Source organism: Heptranchias perlo, chromosome 3 (assembly GCF_035084215.1).
Source record: "Heptranchias perlo isolate sHepPer1 chromosome 3, sHepPer1.hap1, whole genome shotgun sequence".
Taxonomy (NCBI): domain Eukaryota; kingdom Metazoa; phylum Chordata; class Chondrichthyes; order Hexanchiformes; family Hexanchidae; genus Heptranchias; species Heptranchias perlo.
In genome coordinates this window covers 20,833,397-20,855,820 of record NC_090327.1, presented here as the reverse complement: position 1 = coordinate 20,855,820, position 22,424 = coordinate 20,833,397, and the positions used below count along the sequence as shown (strand labels likewise).

At 42.7% G+C, this 22,424-nt stretch overlaps 1 protein-coding gene across 2 annotated transcripts in view; it reads right to left on the bottom strand.

The window, feature by feature from the left end:
- dennd3a (DENN/MADD domain containing 3a) overlaps positions 1-22,424 on the bottom strand; it is a 130,280-nt gene that overhangs the window by 18,898 nt on the left and 88,958 nt on the right. The window contains exons 15-20 of one of the 2 annotated variants that reach the window (XM_067978468.1): positions 16,404-16,508; positions 11,386-11,645; positions 9,858-10,025; positions 8,095-8,224; positions 7,557-7,655; positions 3,618-3,757 (exon numbers count right to left, since the gene is read on the bottom strand). In XM_067978468.1, the coding sequence (XP_067834569.1) occupies positions 3,618-3,757; positions 7,557-7,655; positions 8,095-8,224; positions 9,858-10,025; positions 11,386-11,645; positions 16,404-16,508 (902 nt within the window). The remainder of the gene's footprint in view (positions 1-3,617; positions 3,758-7,556; positions 7,656-8,094; positions 8,225-9,857; positions 10,026-11,385; positions 11,646-16,403; positions 16,509-22,424) is intronic. The other variant, XM_067978469.1, reaches the window with a different exon arrangement.

Sequence of the window (22,424 nt, the reverse complement as noted above, 5' to 3'; positions counted from 1 at the left end):
ATGAAGGAGGCTGCAGATGTCCACGACTACATGTCGAGTGACTCTGAGCCTCCGTGTGCACTGCTGCTCAGAGAGGTCCAGGAAGCTGAGCCTCGGTCTGTGGACCCTGTGGCGAGGGTAGTGCCCTCTGCGACGCATCTCTCTCTGCCGTTGCCCTCCCTCCTGCTGTGCAGGTGGATGTGTCACAGCACTGTGTTGTGGACCTCCACGTGTCAGAGGTGGACGGTGTGGCCGGTGATGCTGTTCGTCCTCCGAGGTGGTCATGACTGCAGCTACGGCGGCCCCCATCCGGAAGATGTACATCTGAGGGGGTCCGCAAGGTAGGTACATGTGTCTGGACACCGGGGTAAGTGTGCAAGTTGGTGAATTTGATTGTTAGGAGGAGGGTGGTGGAGGCCAAACTTTGTCCAAAGTGACAGAGTGTCCTCCTGCAATGAGTGAGGGTCTCTCTCCGCCCCCCCCCCCCCGCCACCTGTCAAATGGACCTTTGCAGCTGCCACAGGCTGATGGCTGCAACACGTCCATTTGAACTGGGAGTGTTTCCCCCAGTATGGGAAACAGTCCCAGTTGTTTGTAAAATCCCAACCCTCCTAAAATATCTCATTAATCAGGTCTGTAAACGACCTGAAATACCAAAATAAATAGCTTAAGTGGCACCCATATACGGGGGCTGTGCACGCATATCAGCGTGTCTGTGGGGAACCCGGAAATGGGCGGGTTGGAGGCGGGCTCCGGACCCGCCCCGGGAATCCCCGATTTTCGGAGCCCCCCCCCCCCCGCCAGGAACGCACCCAATCGCGGGTGCTAAAATCATGCCCATTGTGTGCTGTATCTGCCGTGCTGACATAGATGCAATACTCACACATCTCCCTCTCTGCTTTTCAGCAGGGAAAGAAACAAAGGTTGTGCAATTTGGATTTTTTTTTTAAAGTGGGACCTGAATTTTCTTTAGGTACTGCTTTGAGGACAATATTCTTTACATTGCAGCAAACATCAGTCTTTAATTCCTAGTTAAGTGTCAACCCCGGCTCACCCTCACATCTGAGTCAGAAGGTTGTAGGTCAAGCTCCAGGGATTTGAGCATATATAATCTAGGCTGACACTTCAGCGCAGTGCTATGGAGCACTGCATAGTCAGAGCTGCTATCTTTTGGATGAGATGTTATATCAAATCCCCATCTACCTTCTCAGAAGGTGTAGAAGATCCCATGGCACCATCTGAAGAGCAAAGAAGTTCTCCCAAAGGAACTGAATATCCGGTGGCATGTATAACTGGCGGCAGATATGATACCACCCATTTTGTGTCCACGCCCAAGTCGAATTTTACCCCCACGTCCAACATCCCACACAATGGGCTCGATTTTTGGACGTCCGAGCTGGCGGGTTCGTGGCAGGGGGCCTCCGAAAATCGGGGATTCCCGGGGTGGGTCCCGAGCCCGGCTCCAACCCACCAACTTCCGGGTTCCCCAGTGACGCACTTAGATGCGCACCGAATCCCCGCATGCGGGACTCCCGCCGGCAATTAAAGCCGGCGAGATCCCACTTAAGACAATTAATTACATAGTTCAGGTCGTTAGTAGACCTGATTTGTAGGATATTTTAGGAGGGGTGTGGGATTTTCATCTCAACTGAGCATGTTTCTCCTACTGGGGGAAACACTCCCAGTTGAAATGGACATGAAAAGGCCCATTTGACAGGTGGTGGGGGGGCGGAAAAAGACCCTCACTCATTGCAGGAGACCACTCTGTCACTTTGGACAAAGTTTGGCCTCCACCCCCCTCCTCCTAACAATAAAATTCACCAATCTGGAACCTCAACTCCAATGTGCAGGCACATTTACCTACCTTGCGGACCCCCTCAAACGTACATCTTCCGGATGGAGGCCGCCACAGCTGCAGTCATGACCTCCTCGGAGGATGAACAACATCACCAGCCTCGCCGGCCACGGCGTCCACCTCTGACACGTGGAGCTCCACAACACAGTGCTGTGACACATCCATCTGCACAGCAGGAGGGAGGGCAACCGCAGAGAGGGATACGTCCCAGAAGGCACTACCCTCGCCACAAGGTCTACAGACCGAGGCTCAGCTTCCTGGACCTCTCTGAGCAGTTGAGCACACGGAGGCTCAGAGTCACTCGACATGTAGTCGTGGACATCTGCAATCTCCTTGATGCCGAGCTGCTCCCGGCTGGCCCGAGCACCATCTTCTTACCTGTCGCTGTCAAAGTCACCACTGCCCTCAACAACTTCTCCTCCGCATCCTTCCAGGGTGCCACCGGGACATCGCCGACGTCTCTCAGTCGTCTGCACAAAAGAGCCCTGCAAATATACCTTCACCCACTCTGCAGTGACAAAATGGGTGGCATCAGGTGTGGGTCTTCATGGTGATCCTCAGGAAAGGGCATTACTGCACAAACCAGACAAGATTTGCAAAGACGTGGCAGTGGTGGTGACAATATAATATGTAATGTGAGTTGATCAGAAATTAAATATAAGTAAAAACCATGACAAACCCTTGTGCATCCCCTTCATCTCACGACACGTTTGCCTTACGCTTCCTACTACACATATGTGATGCATGCCCTGTGGCTGCAGCACAAATAGTGGCGGGTTGGGTGAGGCTGACCGTGAAAGAGATGCATGAGAGGGTGAGTATGAGCTAGAGCCATGAGATTGTATGAGGATTGGGTTGAGTGGTAGTGGTGGGATGAGTACTGACGAGGTGAGTAAGTGCAGGTAAGATGAGGATGAGGTTTGAGTGGGTGTGAGGAGTGATGTGTTAGCGTAGTGTTGGCAGTGCAGAAGGAGATGTGGGGTGGGGGCGGTGATGTGGCAGACGGAGTATAGGGGAACGAGTAAGTGTACTCACTTCGGCTGACCCACTTAGGTCATTGAAGCACCTCCTGCACTGTATGCAGATGCGTGATATGTTGGTGGTGCTGGTGACCTCCTCTGCCACCTCGAGCCAGGCAGAGTCAGGCCACTTCCTCCCGTCCGCCGGGGAGAAGATCTCTGTCCTCCTCCTCACCCCATCCTGGAGTGAGGCGTCATTAAACCTGGGTGCAGCCTTCCCACTGGGCTGCTCCATGCTGTAAATTTTGGCTCCTTTCTGCAGCATTAGTCAATGGAGGGCTGCCCCTTTAAATAGGGCTCCTCTAGCTGACAGTCAATGATGCGGCTGCACAGTCCACCCGCTGCGCATTTTTCCAGCGCAAAACCCGGAAGCCAAGGTAAGTGCCTTCAATTAGGCTGCGATCGCGGCGAAGCACCCTGAATTCATTGGGCGCGTTACCCATGTGCCCAGTCGACCCCCCCGCCGCCAACCCGCCTCCCTCCTAATATTGAGCCCAATATTTCAATGTTGCCTCACAATAGCTTGTTTCAACTTATAATCAAAACTGTCAAGATGTATCCCAATAATTAACTTAACACAAGATCTATGGTACAGTAGGGGCATTAAAGTGAATACTTCCAATAATCTCAACATGATAGGTGATAAACTGCACATTCATACCGCTGATGGATTATTCTGCATTTTCCTAAATTTCTTTTCATGTTCTATTTCACCTGCCCTTAAAGCCCTCTGGTGTATTTTTTAAAAACTTATTTCAACTCACCAATTTTGAATTGCCGACTTGAATGCAATGCTGCTGAATGAACCAGGTTGCTGCATTGAACAGCACTACTTTTCCTTCACTTAATGCACACCATAATCTTGGATTTGCATTCTCATCATCTTCCAGTTGTATCAGATGACCTAGCACAGAGAAGTGTTTCATTCATGATTTAGTGCATTACTGATTGAGTTTGTTCTTTTTCCAAATCTAACAGGAAGCTGATATTTCTTTCATTTCAATGTTTGCAGTTTATTCGTGACTTTTAAAACAAATAAAAGACTGGTTTTAAAAAAAATGTTATCCACCCTTTTCTTTCAGCACCACAACCATTTTCCCAATTTTACTTGATAGTTTTGTGGCAAGAAATTATTCAATCTATAACAATCATATCACAATATAGGATTTATACCACCTGATAAACTGCTACAAAACATTATCCTTAAATGTGGTGCAGATGATGTCAAAATATTTGAACAAAATAGTGCATTGTAAATATGGTTAGATACATGCTGAAATCCAAACTACCATGAGCCAGGTGAAATTCAGAAGTGAAATTCTTTAAATAAGAGTAATTTTCATAAATCTGATATACGAAAGTGAACTGATGTATCATTCATTCTTTAGCACTGGAATTTTAGTGTCTTCTTTACTAGAAAAGGAACAATCTACACCATAGCAAACTACTTTCAAAATTTAGTCTTAGACAATTAAGATATATTCCAAATATATAGGAAATACTATACTAAACACATCTGTGTTATTTGGTCATCCTCCCTTCACATTTTATTTTTTCTGCCTGTAATTATTTTCTGTAATTTCCCCCAAACAACGTTCCTCAGGCTCAATGTAACGGAGCACTCCTGTAACTGAGCCCCTGCTCCCTGCAACCTGGAGTGTGCCTTTACTAACCCACTGTGCTATTGTAAGAGTTGAAAAATGGTACAGCCTGAACAATTGCCACAAGACTCCTCACAACCCAAGTGGCAACAGGAAAAACAGAACAACCACAGCAGAAATAAGGAACAAATTCTCATACCAATCATTTTACAAGATTCTTTAAGCTACTTTGGTAAAAAAAAGCACAGTTCCTAGCAAGGCAGACTGCTATGCCAGGAAATTGTGTGCATGCCACATGGTTATTTTTACCTCATTTGCATGGATGCAAACCATGAACTGGCAGAGATTTCTAGAACCCGTCAAGCTCAGTGTCAGTAATTTGGACATAGTGCTAAATAGGTAGAAATTCAGCATCATTGATCTCCATCTCAAATTTGCCCATTTATCAGGCATGACTGACTAGAAACTCTAGGTTAATATCTCAGGGTATTAGGGCCACTGCTCTTTTTGATATATATTAATGACCTGGACTTGGGTATAGAGGATATAATTTCAAAGTTTGCAGATGACATGAAACTCAGATGTAGTAAACAATGAGGAGCATAGTAACAGGCTTCAGGAGAAGATAAACAGACTGGTGAAATGGGCAGACACATGACATTTTGGTTGGAAAAATGAGGAGAGGCAATATAAACTAGATTCTACATCCCGACGCTTAGAATTTCTCTCTTCCATGGTAGATTTTCCATGCCAGAAAACCTGAAGTACAACCGCTGAGTCTGCAACTGATATATTGCACATGGGTTCAGCTGAGTCTTGGTACAACCTGTACTTCCTGTCTATTTAAGAGTTGGATGTTGACAACCTGCATATATCAAATCCTTAGCTGCTTTTATGTTGTGCCAAGACCATGTTAGTGGCAGCAGACCCTGATACAAAGGTCTTGTGTAATCAACTGCAAAAATGTGCCAAAATTCTGGAAGCCCCTTTTTGTGGGGTCTTCCCACCTGTCAACTTTAGTGAATCCTAGCAAACTTACATTTGGCTTCCAGCTCAAGCCTTCACGATATAAAAGCAACTGATGTGACTGTTGTCCACAGGGGTATGGCCACGAGGAATCTAATGGAAACTGCCCGCTGTTGTCTGTACAAGATCCAGAGGAGAGCTCCCACTCCAAGGGCAAGGAACCCTAGAACTATTGAGGCTTCAGGTGCCTCTAACTTTAAACATCAGTGTATTTGAAGCTGGGATCTGTAAATGTGCACTCTGATAGTTTGTCACTATCTTCCTCTCTCTCTTAGGGGAGCTCTGTTCCTAATCATTTCCATGTAGCAGAGAATGTACTTAAGAGAACCTATATCTCCACTGGCTGTGGGTGTCTAGTCTGCTCCATTTTGTTATCGATTTCATCATCACTTTCTTCAGATTATTTTTTAGGTGTCCCCAGCATAATGTCTGGAGGAGAGTGCCACATTAGCCTCTGTTACCTTAAATCCTCCTTCCCAGAGGCAGATGTGGGTGTCAAAAGATGGAATCCTAAATAAAAATGCTACAGATTATGATTTTTGGAAACTCAGGTGAAAATGTACATTTGATTTTTGATTATCCCCAAGAGACTACAGTCCAGTTGATGACCTGAGCTGACCAGTACTGTGATGTGGTCTGACAAGAGCCCTATACAGTTTGATAATGACTCTCAGCTGGTCACATTTCTTTCACTTAAAGTAAATCTATTCTTACTTCCTTTCCCTTTTCTCAGGCTCTATCCTCAGATCTATAGTAGGCATTAGGTCTGTTCAGCAATACAAACAGGTCTGAATTCTTGACATTACTGATGCCACCTATAGTTATCTTGCACTTGCATACAGCAAGCAATTAGGAAGGGAAATGGTATGTAAACCTTTATTGCAAGGGGATTGGAGTACAAGTGGAAGGAGGTCTTGCTGCAATTATACAGGGCTCTGTGAGACCACACCTGGAGTACTGTGTACAGCTTTGGTCTCCTTAACTAAGGAAGGATATACTTGCCCTAGAGGTGGTGCAACGGAGGTTCACTAGATTGATTCCTAGGATGAGAGGGTTGTCCTATGAGGAGAGATTGAGTAGAATGGGCCTATATTCTCTGGAGTTTAGAAGAATGAGGGGCGATCTCATTGAAACATATAAAATTCTTAAGAGGGCTTGACAGGGTCGATGCCGACAGTCTGTTTCCCCTGGCTGGAGAGTCTAGAACTAGGGGTCATAGTCTCAAGATAAGGGGTTGGCCATTTAAGACCAAGATGAGGAATAATTTCTTCACTCAGATAGTTATGAATCTTTGAATTCTCTATCTCAGAGGGCTGTGGATGCTCAGTTGTTCAGTATATTAAAGACGGAGATCGACAGATTTTTGGACACAAAGGGAATCAAGGGATAGGGCAGGAAAGTAGAGTTGAAGTAGAAGATCAGCCATGTTCTTATTGAATGGCTCAAGGAGCCGTATGGCCTACTCCTATTTCTTATGTTCCCATTGAATTGAGCAGGATATTAAACCTCATTCTTCTCAATTTAGTTAGGTAAGGAACAGAGAACCACCAAAAAAGTGTTTTGATTATATTTTGCACAACCTACATATTGGTAAGATTTCCTCACCCCTCCTAAAATTTATTCCCCCTTATCTTTCTCTCCTTAAGGCAACAATTTGTGCTGGGATTCATTGGTGGCAATGATCATATGGTACTCCACTTTTTCTTGTGTAAACTTGGTTAGAAAATACTGCTTGGATATTCTCACTGTACGAGGCCAATACAACTAAGCCTAATGCACACATTACTATCCAGCCTGTCCTTTGGAAGTTATCAGCAAGATTATTTATTTTGTCCTTCATTACTGAGCCACACAGTTGGGACAGTTTAAGAGTGATCCCTTTTAGTCCTCACTGATTTGTTGTATTTCATTCATCTTAATATTTTGGAACATAAAACAGTGTAGATTGATGGCTCTGTGACTTACCCTTCAGATCAAAACAAACCTGTTCAATTTTAGCAGGTTTGACATACAAGACAATCATATAAATATACTTCTGCAGCATCCAGTTATCCAAAATAATTGATTTATTCTTACCTGGTGTATACAAGAGCGCATTCACAGCCTGAGGACTAGTTTGACCAGCAGAAGGATTTATTTTGTGCTTTAAAGTCTCTGAAGTTGTTTTAGGAACCACTAGAATGAATTCACAATAAAACTGAAGTTAGACACAAAAGTCTAGTATCAGAAAATGCTGGGAATACACAGCAAATTCATCAGTGTCTGTAATGGAAGAGAACTCTCCACCCAGAACATTAAACATCTAGTCTCTTTGCATGGACCAGGAGTATATTTCAAGCATTTTCTGTTTTTATTTTAAATTGAGCATATGCAGTTTTTTTGTAATTTAGATGTGGTAGTTAAAATGGATTTTGTATAATGACGGGTTTATAAGTGTGCTGTCCTAGCATGCCACTCTTCAAACAAGTCAATATTTCTCTTGGCCAATTTTTGTACTTATATTGATGTTTTACTTGTAATAAGCAATTAATGTTGACCTAGTGCCTGGAAACTAGATTGTCATAAATGTTTTTTTAAAATCAGTAAAAATAACAAAATATCTCTTCATTCCTACCCATATTCTTCATTTGGTCAAAATAGGCCAATTTGGAAGCTGCATAAATAGCTCGAGGCGACTGCATGCATCCAACCACAGCATCCATCAACAGAACATTAGTTAGTGCTTGCTGAATATACTGTGGGTCCTAAAAATGAAGTTAAAAAAACATTCACTGCTGTTAGCAAATTAGACATTTACGCCCTGCTGGAGTCTCGAGAATGTTAAGATAATATCACAAAACTGGTTCCCACATTCATTCATGAGAATACAGAAATGAAGATGATCTAAGTTGCAAGATTTTAGAAGAACTACTAACAGTCTAGAATCTACATTTTTTCTCAGACTATCTAGATGAGCTTCCACAAACCCCAGCATTCCTAAAATATTTGAAATGTTTCCATACCTCATCACTGACATTGCTGAATGTATATTGTCATACAGTGAAAAAAGATCTGTTTTAGAAGTACATAGTATGGATTTAGGATATCTGTGACACAAGCATATGCACTCCAAAACAAGATGCAAGTCAAATTAGATTAGCTTCTGCACAGGCAATATGATAAAAAAAATTGATAGTATACAGAAGAGTCTGATAATCTTGGACCACTAATGCACATAACCAAAATTATGACTGAAATCTGCCATGACTGTGATTGTGACAATGGTTCACGATCCCTGCTTGTCCTCCAACCTGTCCCCAGTATCTGACACAATTAACCATGTCATCCTCTTCCACCACCCAGCTCCAAGTGACTGCCTTTGCATGGTTCCATTCTTGGCTATCTGGACGAAGCCAGCACACCTCCAACATATGCTTTTCCTCTCTCCCCGGCACCATCACCTTGCAAGTCGCCCAAGGATCAATCAATGCTGCCCCCCACTTTCTTATCTATGCACTGCCCTTTGTTGATATGATTCCAGGCATGGAGCCAGCTTCCATATGTATACTGACGGTACTCAGATCTAGCTTTCCACTGCTTCTCTCAGCTCCACAACCACTTCTGTGCTGTTGGACTGCCTGTCTGACATCGTCTTGGATGAGTCACAACTTCCTTCAGCTCAACATCAAAGCCATCATTTTAAGTGCCTGCAATAAATTCCACTCCTTTGCCGCTGATGCTACCCAACTCCCCAGCCACTTGCTTAGGCTGATCAAAACAGTGTCCAAACTCACCATCAGGTTTGGCCTTGATCAGAACTTCATACCTCACATCCTCTTTCACCACCAAATCGGCTTACTTTCACCTCTGCAATGTTGCCCATCTCCACCTCTACCTCAGGCCTCTCTGCTGCTGACACACTTATCCACACTTCTGTCACCTCCAGATTTGATTACTCCCACATTTGGCTTTCCACTCTCCATAAACTCCTGCTTCAAGATGCAGATGACACGTACTGTTCTACATTAAGTCTTCCTCATTCATCAGCCCCATCAATCCTTGCTGACTTACATTGTCTCCTTGTCCCCAAAAGCAACCAATTTAAAATTATTGTCCTGGTCTTCAAATCCATCCACAGCTTCTGCATCTACTTGTGCTATGGATTCTCTTAAAAGACCTGCCTTCATACACTTCTTTCATTATCTCTTGCTGGAGAGCAAAAGAATATTGCAAAGCCAGTATTTGCTGGCACAGTGCAGGCAAGGGACCGTAATCAGAATCAAAGATCAAACTTCCCAGGAGAGTAGGTACATCCGTTGAAGTCAATCAGGGATTTGGATTGTTTACAAGTCAGAACACAAATTTAAAATACCAAGCATTTCAAAAAGACTATCAAACCTTGTGCTTATCTGCCATGGTTTTCCCAGCCCACATCTCCTTCACAATCAGTTGCCAAAGGTCACGTTCGGTCTTCAGGTTTCCTACGAATGGTTCTTTCAAAGTGGTTTTAATTTTTAGAGCAGGGATTCGAAGTGGGAAAAACATCACTGATATGTTTTCAAGTTCCTAACAATTGAGAAAAAAAATGACAATGAAAAAAAGACATTTTTTAATAAAACACTTCAGAGGTGGCTTACAGTTTAGAGGAAAGTATAGCTAATATTAATTTGTGCTATCAAGAATCATACAAAAAGTATAAAAGGACAATAAAGCACCAAAGCAAATGCTTTCCCATCTCTCCTCTCACCTCCATGCAACAAAAACTACAGAGGTATTGAGCCATTGGTAAACTAATTTCTTTACTTCCTATCTCTGGAAGCCCAATTATATGTTTATCTAATGATAATCAAATGAGTTCTTCTCAAAGCTCAACCAACTAAGGTATTAACCATTTCTAACACATCCGGTGTTTTCTTTTGACAACAACAGTAACCATTCTTTTTTTTTTAAAACTGTCTGTCTAGAGTCTACAGATAAAATATCCATTGTTCTTTCAGGGACTACAAATTCAATTATCCCTTTAGAACAATGCTACGGTATCTGGCTGATTTACAACAACAATTTGCATTTATATAGCACCTTTAATGTAGTAAAACATCCCAAGGCACTTCACAGGACCGTTATTAAATAAAATTTGACACCGAAGGAAGAGAGGTAGAAAGGCAGAGACATTTAGGAAGGAAATTCCAGAGCTTAGAGCCTAGACAACTGAAGGCACGGCCGCCAATGGTGGAACGATTAAAATCAGGGATGTGCAAGAGGCAAGAATTGGAGAAACGCAGAGATCTTGGTGGCTTGAGGAGGTTACAGAGATGGGGAGGGGCGAGGTCATGGAGGGATTTGAAAACAAGGATGAGAATTTTAAAATCGAGGCGTTCCCGAACCGGAAGCCAATATAGGCCAGCAAGCACAGGGGTGATGGGTGAATGGGACTTGGTGCGAATTAGGATACGGGCAGCAGAGTTTTGGATTAGCTCAAGTTTATGGAAGGTGGAAGATGGGAGGCCGGCCAGGAGAGCATTGGAATATTCGAGTCTAAAAGGTAACAAAGGCATGGATGAGGATTTCAGCAGCAAATGAGCTGAGACGGGCGACGTTACGGAGGTGGAAGTAGACAGTCTTGGTGATGGCATGGATTTGTGGTCAGAAGCTTATCTCAGGGTCAAATAGGATGCCACGGTTGCAAATGGTCTGGTTCAGCCGCAGACAGCGAGAGGGATGGAGTCGGTGGCTAGGGAACATATTAAATAATCCATCAACTCTCATGTAAGGAAGAACTTGCACTTATGTAATCGGGCAGCAGCCCTGTTTCACACTACCTGTGGAGAGCAAGGAGTTATCATTTCTACAACTTTTTAAATCAGACAAAAGAATTACAAAGCATTCAGAAAAAGTCCAAATCGTATCCACTATTCCAAAGCATTACCTGTATGTCTCTAAATTTGGCAATTTCAACATAGCCAGGTCTTCCCTCTATAAGAAGAAACAGTCGCTTCTGTGTCAATGCAATTTTGCCCACACCATAGTTGGTCTTCACAGATGATGACAATTTATAGACACATTCATTTTTGTCCAGGTGTTCTATCACTTCCAGAGGCAGGTTAACTTCCTGAGCCTCAGTCTCTGACTCCTTCCAAAAGTTGTAAAAGTCTTTAAATGTCTCAGGATCAATCTGTTTCAGATGCCCTTAAGTATAAACAAAATCAAATTCTTATTGTGCAACTTACATTAAACAAGAAACTGACAACCAGTACTCCTCTAATGTAATGCCTGTCCTTTAAGACAGAGGATAAAATTTGCACAAAGCAAGAAAGCAAAGCCAATATTAGTTTCTCTTTAAGCAACACTCAAAACAGCAATGAAGATGAACTTGACTGATTATTCCACATTTACAGTATTAGCAAATTTGGATAAAAACCATAAGGACCAATTTTACAAATGTGTGCTTCCATGAGAGCCTCATCCATATGGAGCATATATTGGGAAATCGAGGCATTCGGCCCAAGCTGGAAAGTGGGATTAGGCTGGATAGCTCTTTTTCGGCCGGATAGCTCTTTTTCGGCCGGCACAGACATGATGGGTCGAATGGTCTCCTTCTGTGCCATCACGTTCTATGATTCTATGATTTTGCATCCATTATAATGAATGGATACAAAGTTGTGACAAGCACCAAAATTTCCCGATATGTGCTCCCAGCAAGCAAAATTCATAAAACTGATCGTAAAAAATGTATTGTGCTGGTAACTTAATAATGTGGTACGTTGGCACAGCAGTTGAAGCACCAAGAAACAGTATCATGAAGTAACAGGACTTTGGGTGAATCCTCCTTAGCTGAATTATCAACTTAGCTGCATTACTGTGCAAAGCTGCCAAATGCAAAGCAGCTCTTCCCACAGGCAGGTAAAAGGAGAAAAAATTAGTTAAAGCAAAGCAACAGTTGAAGCCATAAGAACCACCTGAAATCTAATAACCTAAATCACTAACCGCAATTCCTATGCGTAAAATCATAATTATACAGCATAAGAGAAGGCCATTCGGCCCATCGTTCCTGTGCCAGATCTCTCAAACAGCTATCCACTTAATCCTATTCTCCTCCCTTTCCCCATACATTTTTAATGTTTTCTTTTTCATTTATCCATTTCTGCCTCTGCGTAAAAACATTTCACTTCAATAAAATCACGAAACTCAAAATGTGATCAACCTGAACCCAAAACTTTAAATTTTATTAAATTCATGCCCCTCTCGGAAGAAGTCTGGGGCATCAACCTTGGCTCAGTGATAGCACTCTTGCCTCAGCCAGAAGGTCATGGGTTCAAGTCCTAGTCCAGAGATTTGAGCACATGTAATCTAGGCTGACACTTCAGTACAGTACTGGGAGAGTGCTGCACTTGTCAGAGGTGCCGTCTTTCAGATGAGACGTTAAAGCGAGGACCTGTCAGCCCTCTCAGGTGAATGTAGAAAATCTCGTGGCATTATTTAAAGAAGAACAGGGGAGTTCTCCCTGGTACCCTAGCCAATATTTATCCCTCAACCAACATCATAAATAGATAATCTGGTCATTTATCTCTGTAGAAATCATAGGTTTCAACTCAGCCATTTTTGCTTCTCACATTTTCTGTTTGACTCAAAACTATTATGAGCTGCAACTGTTCACACAAAAACTAAGAAACCTGGTGGTGCAGGGTGGAAGGAATGAACAATCTAGAGCTACTTCCCAGCAGGGACAAACATATTTTTGTTACCTCCAGACTTGACTATTCCAATGCTCTCCTGGCTGGTCTCCCACTTTGCACCCTCGGTAAACTTGAGCTCATCCAAAACTCTGCTGCCCGTATCATATCTCACACCAAGTCCCATTCACCCATCACCCCTGTGCCCGCTGACTTACATTGGCTCCCATCCAGCAGCGTCTTGATTTTAAAATTCTCATCCTAGTTTTCAAATCCCTCCATGGCCTCGCCCCTCCCTATTTCTGCAACTTCCTCCAGCCCACCAACCCTCCAAGATCTCTGCGCTCCTCCAATTCTGGCCTCTTGCACAACCCCAATTTTAATCACTCCACCACTGGCGACTGTGCCTTTAGCTGCCTAGGCCCTAAGCTTTGGAAGTCCCTTTGCAAAACCTCGCCTCCTCTCTACCTCCTTTAAGATACTCCTTAAAACCTACCTATTTGACCAAGCTTTTGGTCAAGTGTCCTAATATCGCCTTATATGGCTCAGTGTCGAATTTTGTTTGAATACACACCTGTGAAGCACCTTGGGACATTTTACTACATTAAAGGCACCAAATAAATTCAAGTTGTTGTTGAAATCACAGGATTGAAGGAAATGCACCAATTCAGACAACCATTTTAAAATGGTTAAAAAGGTAAAGAGGTCCAGAAACACACATATTAAATGGAGGCAATCTAATTACTGTGGCAATATCAAAGTTTTAATCTCCCTGGCAGTCATCTTTTTGCAATGGAAGACTTGACTGTTAACCTATCACCCGGACACAATGCAGCACCTAAGTAAAATCTTTTTCCTCTTGTCCCTCCCCAAGGTTCTTAAATTTTGCTAAATACATGTTTAAAATAATTTTAACCCTTGACCTGGCTTTACATTTGCTAAGTCTGTCCTTATTACAGAGCCCATTTGTCATCAGAATTGAGGAAACGCATTAGATTGGTATTTAAAAGTGTACTGAATTTCAACAGCCAGATCTGTGCAATATATAGAACCATAAAATCATAGACGTTTACAACACAGAAGGTGGCCATTTGGCCCATTGTGTTTGTGCTACTCTTTGCTAGACCAATCCAAAACTAATCCTACTGCTCTGTACACTCACCCCATAGCCCTGTATCTTCCCTGCTTCAAATATTTATTCAATTTTCATGTAAAAGTTGCTTCAGCCACTCCCTGTGGCAAAGAATCCCATCAACCTTACGTACAAAAAAATTTTCCTCACTCTTAGCGACAACCGTAAATTGATAACTCCTTGTCACCAATTACCAGACCAGAGATAAATGGTCTTTACCTATTTGGATATAGCCATTTTTTAAAAAATTCTCAGAACGGGGGCATTGCTGGCCGCAACTATTTCCCATTCCTGGTTACCCAGAGAAGTTGGTGGTGGGCTTTCTCCTTGAACCACAGCAGTCCTAATGTTGCTGATATTCCCAGTACTGTGACCACAAATTTATTCCATTTTATACGATTGCAAGATTTAGTAACCAATCAGTAAGGTCTAAATACAAGTAATGGGAGACAACGAATGAAAGAAACTGCAGAGATGAAGTCTGAGCTAGCAACGGGAAAAGAAACCACCATCCAGGATAGACTTGCCTTCATTTTTCTTCTGAGTAAGCCCACACAACAAATTCTGCCAGGCATTTCAATAATGGAACATAACACCCTAGCTTGATTCTTTCCTCGCCTAATATTCACATTTTTAAAGCAGGTGTCCATGGATAATGATCGAGAATTCAAGCTGTATTTTCTGTCCTCACTAGACCAGAAGCTGTTGAGGCCCAATGTAGTGCCTCCAATGGCAGAGATCAGCTAACCAGAGATCAAACCTTGGACCATATACTGCTGCACAAAAATCATAAAATTGATACCTGGCATTGTAACTTCAATGATGCTCAAAATAAGTCTTTGTTGGGGGAGGGGAATAACACACCGCAGAAACAAAGCACGATGGGATCAAACCTCTATTGGCCCTATTCCATGGCACTGACCATCAGTGCTCTAACACTCAGTACCACTGTGCCACTCCTGAAAAAGAAAGTTATTTTGTTTTCCCTTTTACAAAACTAAGTGGTGCCCAATTTTCCTAAATCTAAATGGAGATTAGTAATTCGGCTATTATAGTTCAGTTAACTGGCAAGTGGAACTACATAAAGCAAAAGGTTTCCTTTTGTTCACACTATTAAGTTACTTGGGATTATTCAATTTTGATACAGTACATAATTTGAACATTATAGGTAACGAAGCAGTCCATGGCCCCACATGCAACAAGTCCTGGACCACATCCAAGCTTGGGCTGATAAGTGGCAAGTAACATTCATGCCACACAAGTGCCAGGCAATGACCATCTCCAAAAAAAGAGCGCCTAACCACTTCACCTTGATATTCATCCCCCGAATCCCCCACCATCAACATCCTGGGAATCACCACTGACCAGAAACTTAACTGGACTAGCCACATAAATACCATGGTTGCTGGAGCAGGTCAGAAGCTGGGTATTCTGCAGCGAGTGACTCACCTCCCGACTCCCCAACGCCTCTCCACCGCCTATAAAAGGCACAAGTCAGCTGTGTGCTGGGATGCTCTCCACTTGCCTGGATGGGTGCAGCTGCAACAACACTCAAGAAGCTTGACATATCCAGGACAAAACAGTTTGCTTGATCGGCACCCCATTCACCAGCTTAAACATCCATTCCCTCCACCACGTGTATTTTCTACAGGATGCACTGCAGCAAATCGGCAAGGCTTCTTCGCCAGTACCTCCCAACCTCCACCACCTAGAAGGACCAGTGGGCAGGTGCATGGGAATACCATCACCTCCAAGTTCCACTCCAAGTCATAAACCATCCCAACTTGAACATATATAGCCATCCCTTCATCGTCGCCAGGTCAAAATCCTGTAACTAACTACCTAACAGCATTGTAGGAGTACTTTCACCTCAAGGACTGCAGTGGTTCAAGGCAGCAGCCCACCACCTTCTCAAGGGCAACAAGGGATGGGCAATAAATGCCTTCTTTGCCAGCGATGCCCGTATCCTGAGAATGAATTTTTTTAATAATCAATTTTTATAATAAAAGATGAGTTTGTGAAGATTCTGCAGTACTCTAGCCTATCCAAAGCATGACAATGTCTTTAAAAAGTAAAAAGGCATCAGCATGGATGTTAGTGTTGTTAGTTTTTGGAGATGGTCCAGCGTTACATTCTGCTTACCAGTCTCAGCCGATAAATAAAATACTGATCTTGAAACCACTTTAGGCGTTGCAAATTGCTCCGACGTCATGTCACGATAATTAAGGTTGTTCTTTTCAGATTTGACTGAGGGAAAACAATAGAGGTAAAACGAAGGAGAAGTGCATGTTTCTAGAGGTGAGTGAAGGATTACCTCCCTATTTAGCCTGTTCAATAGCCAATGCAGTCAGAAGCTATTCTGGATCTAACTTTTAGTAATATCTCAGGTCTGACGTCTATGATTCAGCATGTGTGCAACTTAAAGACAACGGGAACTGACATTAGCGAAGCTTTAACTGAAGAGGGTGAAGAGTTATACCTGGAAACTATAGACCAGTAAATTTATCATTTCTAGGGAAAGTCTTTGTACAATTGAGAGATTTTTTTTAAAAAAAACAGTTCAGCACTTGGAAAAGTACACCTGTTAATGGATATTTAACTACCAACTGGGGTTTTTCAGAAACATAATAGACATGGTGAACAAGGGAAATACAGTTGATACTACATACTTGAAATCTTCAATAACACTTTTGGCAAGGTTTCACATTAGTAATTGGTGACTAAGGTTAAAGAATAATGGAAAAGGAGGGCAGATGCTGGATAGAAAGTGAATTTTCCACTTTACATCCATCATGTTCCAATTAATGAGTATTACCAAATCTCTAAGTTATATCTATAGGTGAATCAGAGAAGACAGAGTTAAATAACTAAGACAAGTTAGTGACCTTGTTTAATCACTATCATAATATAACAGGTCCTGGATCTTGTATCTATTTCTTAACAACACCAAAAACGCAGCTAACACATGATCTTTAGAAAAAACTCCCTGCAAAATTCTTGAACGAAAAGTGATTTTTTTTTTTACTACTATTACTTGCATGCATATAGTGATATTAATGAAAAAATACTCCAAATAGCTTCATGGTGGGGAGGCATGAGGAAATATGTAGATGCCAAGCCAAAGGAAAGATTAGGAGGAATGATTAAAATCTTGGTTAAGGAGCTGGGTTTAAAAGGAGGATCATGAAAGAGAAACAGAGAGAATGCCAGGGAGTGGCTGAAGGCACAGTCACCAATGTTAGGGCGACAGGGGAACAGTTCAGATTCACAAGAAGCTGGAGTAAGTGGAGCGAGAGTTTGGCGAAGTGGGTTGTAGGGCAGGGATAGGAGGGACAAGGCCATGGGAGGGATTTAAAGACAAGGACAAAGAATTCAGATTTAATGCACTGAGTTAATGTAGGTTGACAAAGTGGGATGGTGTATGAGGGGCACGAGGCACTTGATGCAGAATAGGATACGAGCAACAGAGTTTAGGACAAACTGGAGTTTATTGAGGGTGGAGGATGCGAGGCCAGCAAACAGATAATTGGAGTAATTGAGTATGGAGATGACAAAGGCACCAATGAGGGTTTCAGCAGCAGATAGGCTAAGGTGCATAATGTTACAGGCAGAGGCATGTAATATTACAGAAATGGAAGTAGGTGGTTTTCGTAGTGGAAAGAATATGGGATTGAAACTCTCCCGGGTACAAACTTGACGCCAAGATTGCGATCAGTCTAATGTAGCCTTTAACAAGTGGCCATGGAGAGTGATGGAGTCAATGGTAAGGGAGTGGAGTTTGAGATGATAGCTTTGGTCCTTCCAATGTTTAGTTGCAGGAACTTAAAACTCATCCAAGTTTAGACAGAATTTTAGACAAAGTGACAGCAGAGAGGTAATGGAGGGCTCAAGAGAGATAGTGGAGAATAGAGCTGGATGTCATTGGTGGACATGTGAAAAGTGAACCCATGACTGCGACATGTAGATGAAGGAGGAGGCGGCAGGATGGAACTTTGGGAGATTCCAAATGTGATATGCCGTGGTAAGAGAAACCATTGCTAGTGATGCTCTGGTAAGCATGAAACCAAGAGAGGACAGTCCCACGGAGCTGGACAACAGAAAGGAGCCATCAGAAGAGGACAGTTTGGTCGATCATGTTGACAGCTACAGAGGTCAAGGACAAGGAGTAGTGATGATTTGACAAAAAAATTCATTTGTAACTTTGATTAGGGCAGTTTCAATCATATGGTAGGAGCAGAAGCCAGATTGGAAGGATTGAAACGGGGAGCTGCTGAAGAAATGGGCATGGCTCGGAGAGGCAACTTATTCAATGGCTTTGGAGAGAAAAGATAGGTTGGAGATAGAATGGTAGTTAGCAAGGACAGAAAGGTCAAGGATGGCTTTTTTGAGGAGGGCATGATAATGGTGATTTTGAAATGGATGGGAATACTTGCTGAAGAGAGGGAACCATTTACAATTGTCAGCTAGAATAAAGGCCATGAGGTAGGTTTCATGGATAAGATGAGCTTGGAGAGGGCGAGGGGAGAAACAAGAGAAAAACAGGGACTCGGAACTCAAGTGGAAGGCAGGAGATGCAGTGCATGAAGTACTATTAATATTCTGCAAGGCTTCTTTGATTGATACAGAATGCTGTGGTGCATAAAAATCCCAGAAATACCTATCCACGTTCTGAATAGCGAACTCAAAGTATGTGTACTCTGGACTTCACTCAGTCCAGGCAACAAGAGAACCCTGCCAAACAGAGCTGCAGCATGATATTACTGTAACTATACAACATTGCTCATGATGAAAGATAGACCAAGTTCTTCCCTCCCCCCATAAGATTCTTATTTTTCCATCAGCTTTTCAAGCCACCTTGACCCACGGCTTGTTACAGCATACATCGAATCTGGTCATGTAGTGTAGTACCAAAATCTTAACATAATGCTCTGAACAGTAACCCAGGCAGCATAGCAAAATCAGGAATAAGAAAAGCCTATTTGGTCTATTGAAGGTCATCCTTTTTAGGGCATTTTGTACTTTTAATTATATGTGCCACTTGCCTGCACTGAAATTCTGTAGCCCACAGCAAATTAAATCAAACCTAAGCTTGCAGATCTAGAAAACTTGATTTGCAATGTTGGTGTTTGGGCCTAATTTCTTTAGCAACCAACTAGCTATAGATAATGATGCATTAATCACACACCCAAAGGAATTTTTTTTTTTGGAAAAGGGATTGTTTGGGCAAGTAGGTTTTTGGGGACAGCAAAATCGTGTTTTTTGTACATTTTTGATCCACAAACTGATATTACCAAGCATATCCACTAGATGACAGCAGATTGTTATAGCAGTGATGGGATACCAACAGCACAAAGAGGTCAGTTTAAAAACCCTCAACCAGTCCAGGGGTATTTATAATTCTGTTAGTGGAAATAGCAGAGGCTCTGACCATCATTTTGCAATCCTTACTGGATATAGGCTGGTGCCAGAGGATTGGAGGACTGCTAACATTGTACCATTATTTAAAAAGGGAGCGAAGGATAGACTGAGTAATTAGAGGCCAGTCAGTCTAACCTCAGTAGTGGCCAAATTATTGGAATCAATTCTGAGGGACAGGATAAACCGTCACTTAGAAAGGCACGGAGTAATCAAGGACAGTCAGCATTGATTTGTTAAGGGAAGGTCATGTCTGACTAACTTGATTGAAATTTTTGAGGAGGTAACGAGGAGGGTTGATGAGGGTAGTGCATTTGATGTAGTCTACATGGATTTTAGCAAGGCTTTTGACAAGGTCCCACATGGCAGACTGGTCAAAAAAAGTACAAGTCCATGGGATCCAAGGGAGTGGCAAGTTGGATCCAAAATTGGCTCAGTGGCAGGAAGCAAAGGGTAATAGTCGACAGGTGTTTTTGTGACTGGAAGGCCGTTTCCGATGGGGTTCCGCAGGGCCCAATACTAGGTCCCTTGCTTTTTGTGGTATAGATCAATGATTTAGATTTAAACGTAGGAGGCATCATTAAGAAGTTTACAGATAATACAAAAATTGGCCGTGTGGTTGATAGTGACGAGGAAAGCTGTAGACTGCAGGATGATATTGATGGGCTGGTCAGATGGGCAGAAATGAGGCAAATGGAATTCAATCCGGAGAAGTGTGAGGTAATGCATTTGTGGAGAGCAAACAAGGCAGGGGAGTACACAATGAATGGGAGGATACTAAAAGGTGTAGGGGAAGTGAGGGACCTTGGAGTGCATGTCCACAGATCCCTGAAGGTAACAGGACAGATGGATAAGGTAGTTAAGAAGGCACATGGAATATTAGCCTTTATTAGCTGAGGTATGGAATATAAGAGCAGGGAGGTTATGCTGGAACTGTATAAAACGCTGGTTAGGCCACAGCTTGAGTACTGTGTACAGTTCTGGTCACCACATTACAGGAAGGATGTAATTGAAGTGGAGGGTACAGAGGAGATTTACGAGGATATTGCCAGGACTGGAAAAGTTTAGCAACGAGGAAAGATTGGATAGGCTGGGGTGTTCTCTTTGGAACAGAGGAGGCTGAGGGGTGATTTAATTGACGTGTACTAAATTATGAGGGGCCTAGATAGAGTGGATAGGAAGGACCTTTTTCCCTTAGCTGACAGGTCAATAACCAGGGGGCATAGATTTAAAGTGATTGGATGGAAGAATAGTGGGGAGCTGAGGAAAATGTTTTTCACCCAGAGGGTAGTGGGGGTCTGGAAGTGACTGCCTGAAAGGTTGGTACAGGCAGAAACCCTCAACTCATTTAAAAATACCTGGATGTGCAGCTGAAGTGCCATGACTGACAAGGCTACGGACCAAGTGCTGGAAAGTGGGATTAGGCTGGGTGGGTTCATTTTCAGCCGGCACAGACGATGGGCTGAATGGCCTTCTTCTGTGTCGTAAATTTTCTATGAAAGATCTCCTGTTCTCTTGTATGTGTGTATGCATGAACCAAAAGACCATCAAGCCAGCTCCATCTAATGATGCAGCCACTTGCATCACTTACCCATCCCCTAACCATGCTAGCTAGTTTACCACAGAACTGCCCTTATATAAAATGAAGAGGAACCCGGTTAGGATCTTCAGAGCCATAGAATAATCCATCATTTGTAGCGGGCATTCCCCTTGTTGTTCCGTGCAGAATGGGACTAAGTTTTGTTTGAGTTCTCCCGGTATCCTGGTTAACATTTATCCCTCAACCAACACCTAAACAGATGAACTGGTCATTTATTTCATTGCTATTTGTGGGACCCTACTGTGTGCAAATTGGCTACTGTATTTCTTTAGATTAATAGTGACTACACTTGAAAAATACTTCAATGGCTGTGAAGGACTTTGGGACGTCGTGAGGTTGTGAAAGGCACTATATAAATTAAGTTCTTTCTTTTTCTTGCTGTGCTGTAAAATTTTATGATTCTAACCAGAAGAATGAAGGGACCCCACCTCCCAAATGAATAATGAATATTAGCAGATAATAGATAATTCAAAGTCTCCAATACATGTAGTACCTAAAAACTTAGGCACAGGAATTAAGACAAGTACGGCATAAATAGCAAATGAAGTTATTTAGTTTTATTCTTTTTAGTTAGAGTTGGAAAATAGAAAAGAAAAAGTGTAAGTGATACAAATATGCAACAGGCCACCAGACAACCAAACGAAGGTAAACGTACTGCTATGGGACACCATGGAACCATAGATGAGTACTAGGTGATCATGGGGGTTTTCAATCTTTCCAAGATTGGGAGTAACTTTCACCTTCATTATCTGGGGGGATAAACTGGCGAGCGGATTGACCGTCCGTTATAGAACCCACACGATTTTCATATCCATTGTGGAAATGAAAATCGGGTAGGTTCGTTAGCAGGCAGATGATCTACTGTGCCAGGTTACTGCCCAAGCACTGAAGATGAAAATTACCCCCATTGATTGGGATGTAAAGTGTGAACAGTCTGCACATAAGCAAGAATTTCTTGAAGTTGTAAGAAAGACTCATATCTGAAACAGCATGTGAGAACCTGTAGAGTAACTACGACACTGGTTTGGTATTAACTAACGATGAGGTAGTGATAAACCAAGCACAAGTAGAAATTAACAAGTGAGATCTAGTGACCAGAATATTTTTATTTTCAAGATAACAATGACTATGCAAATATCAAAGGAAGC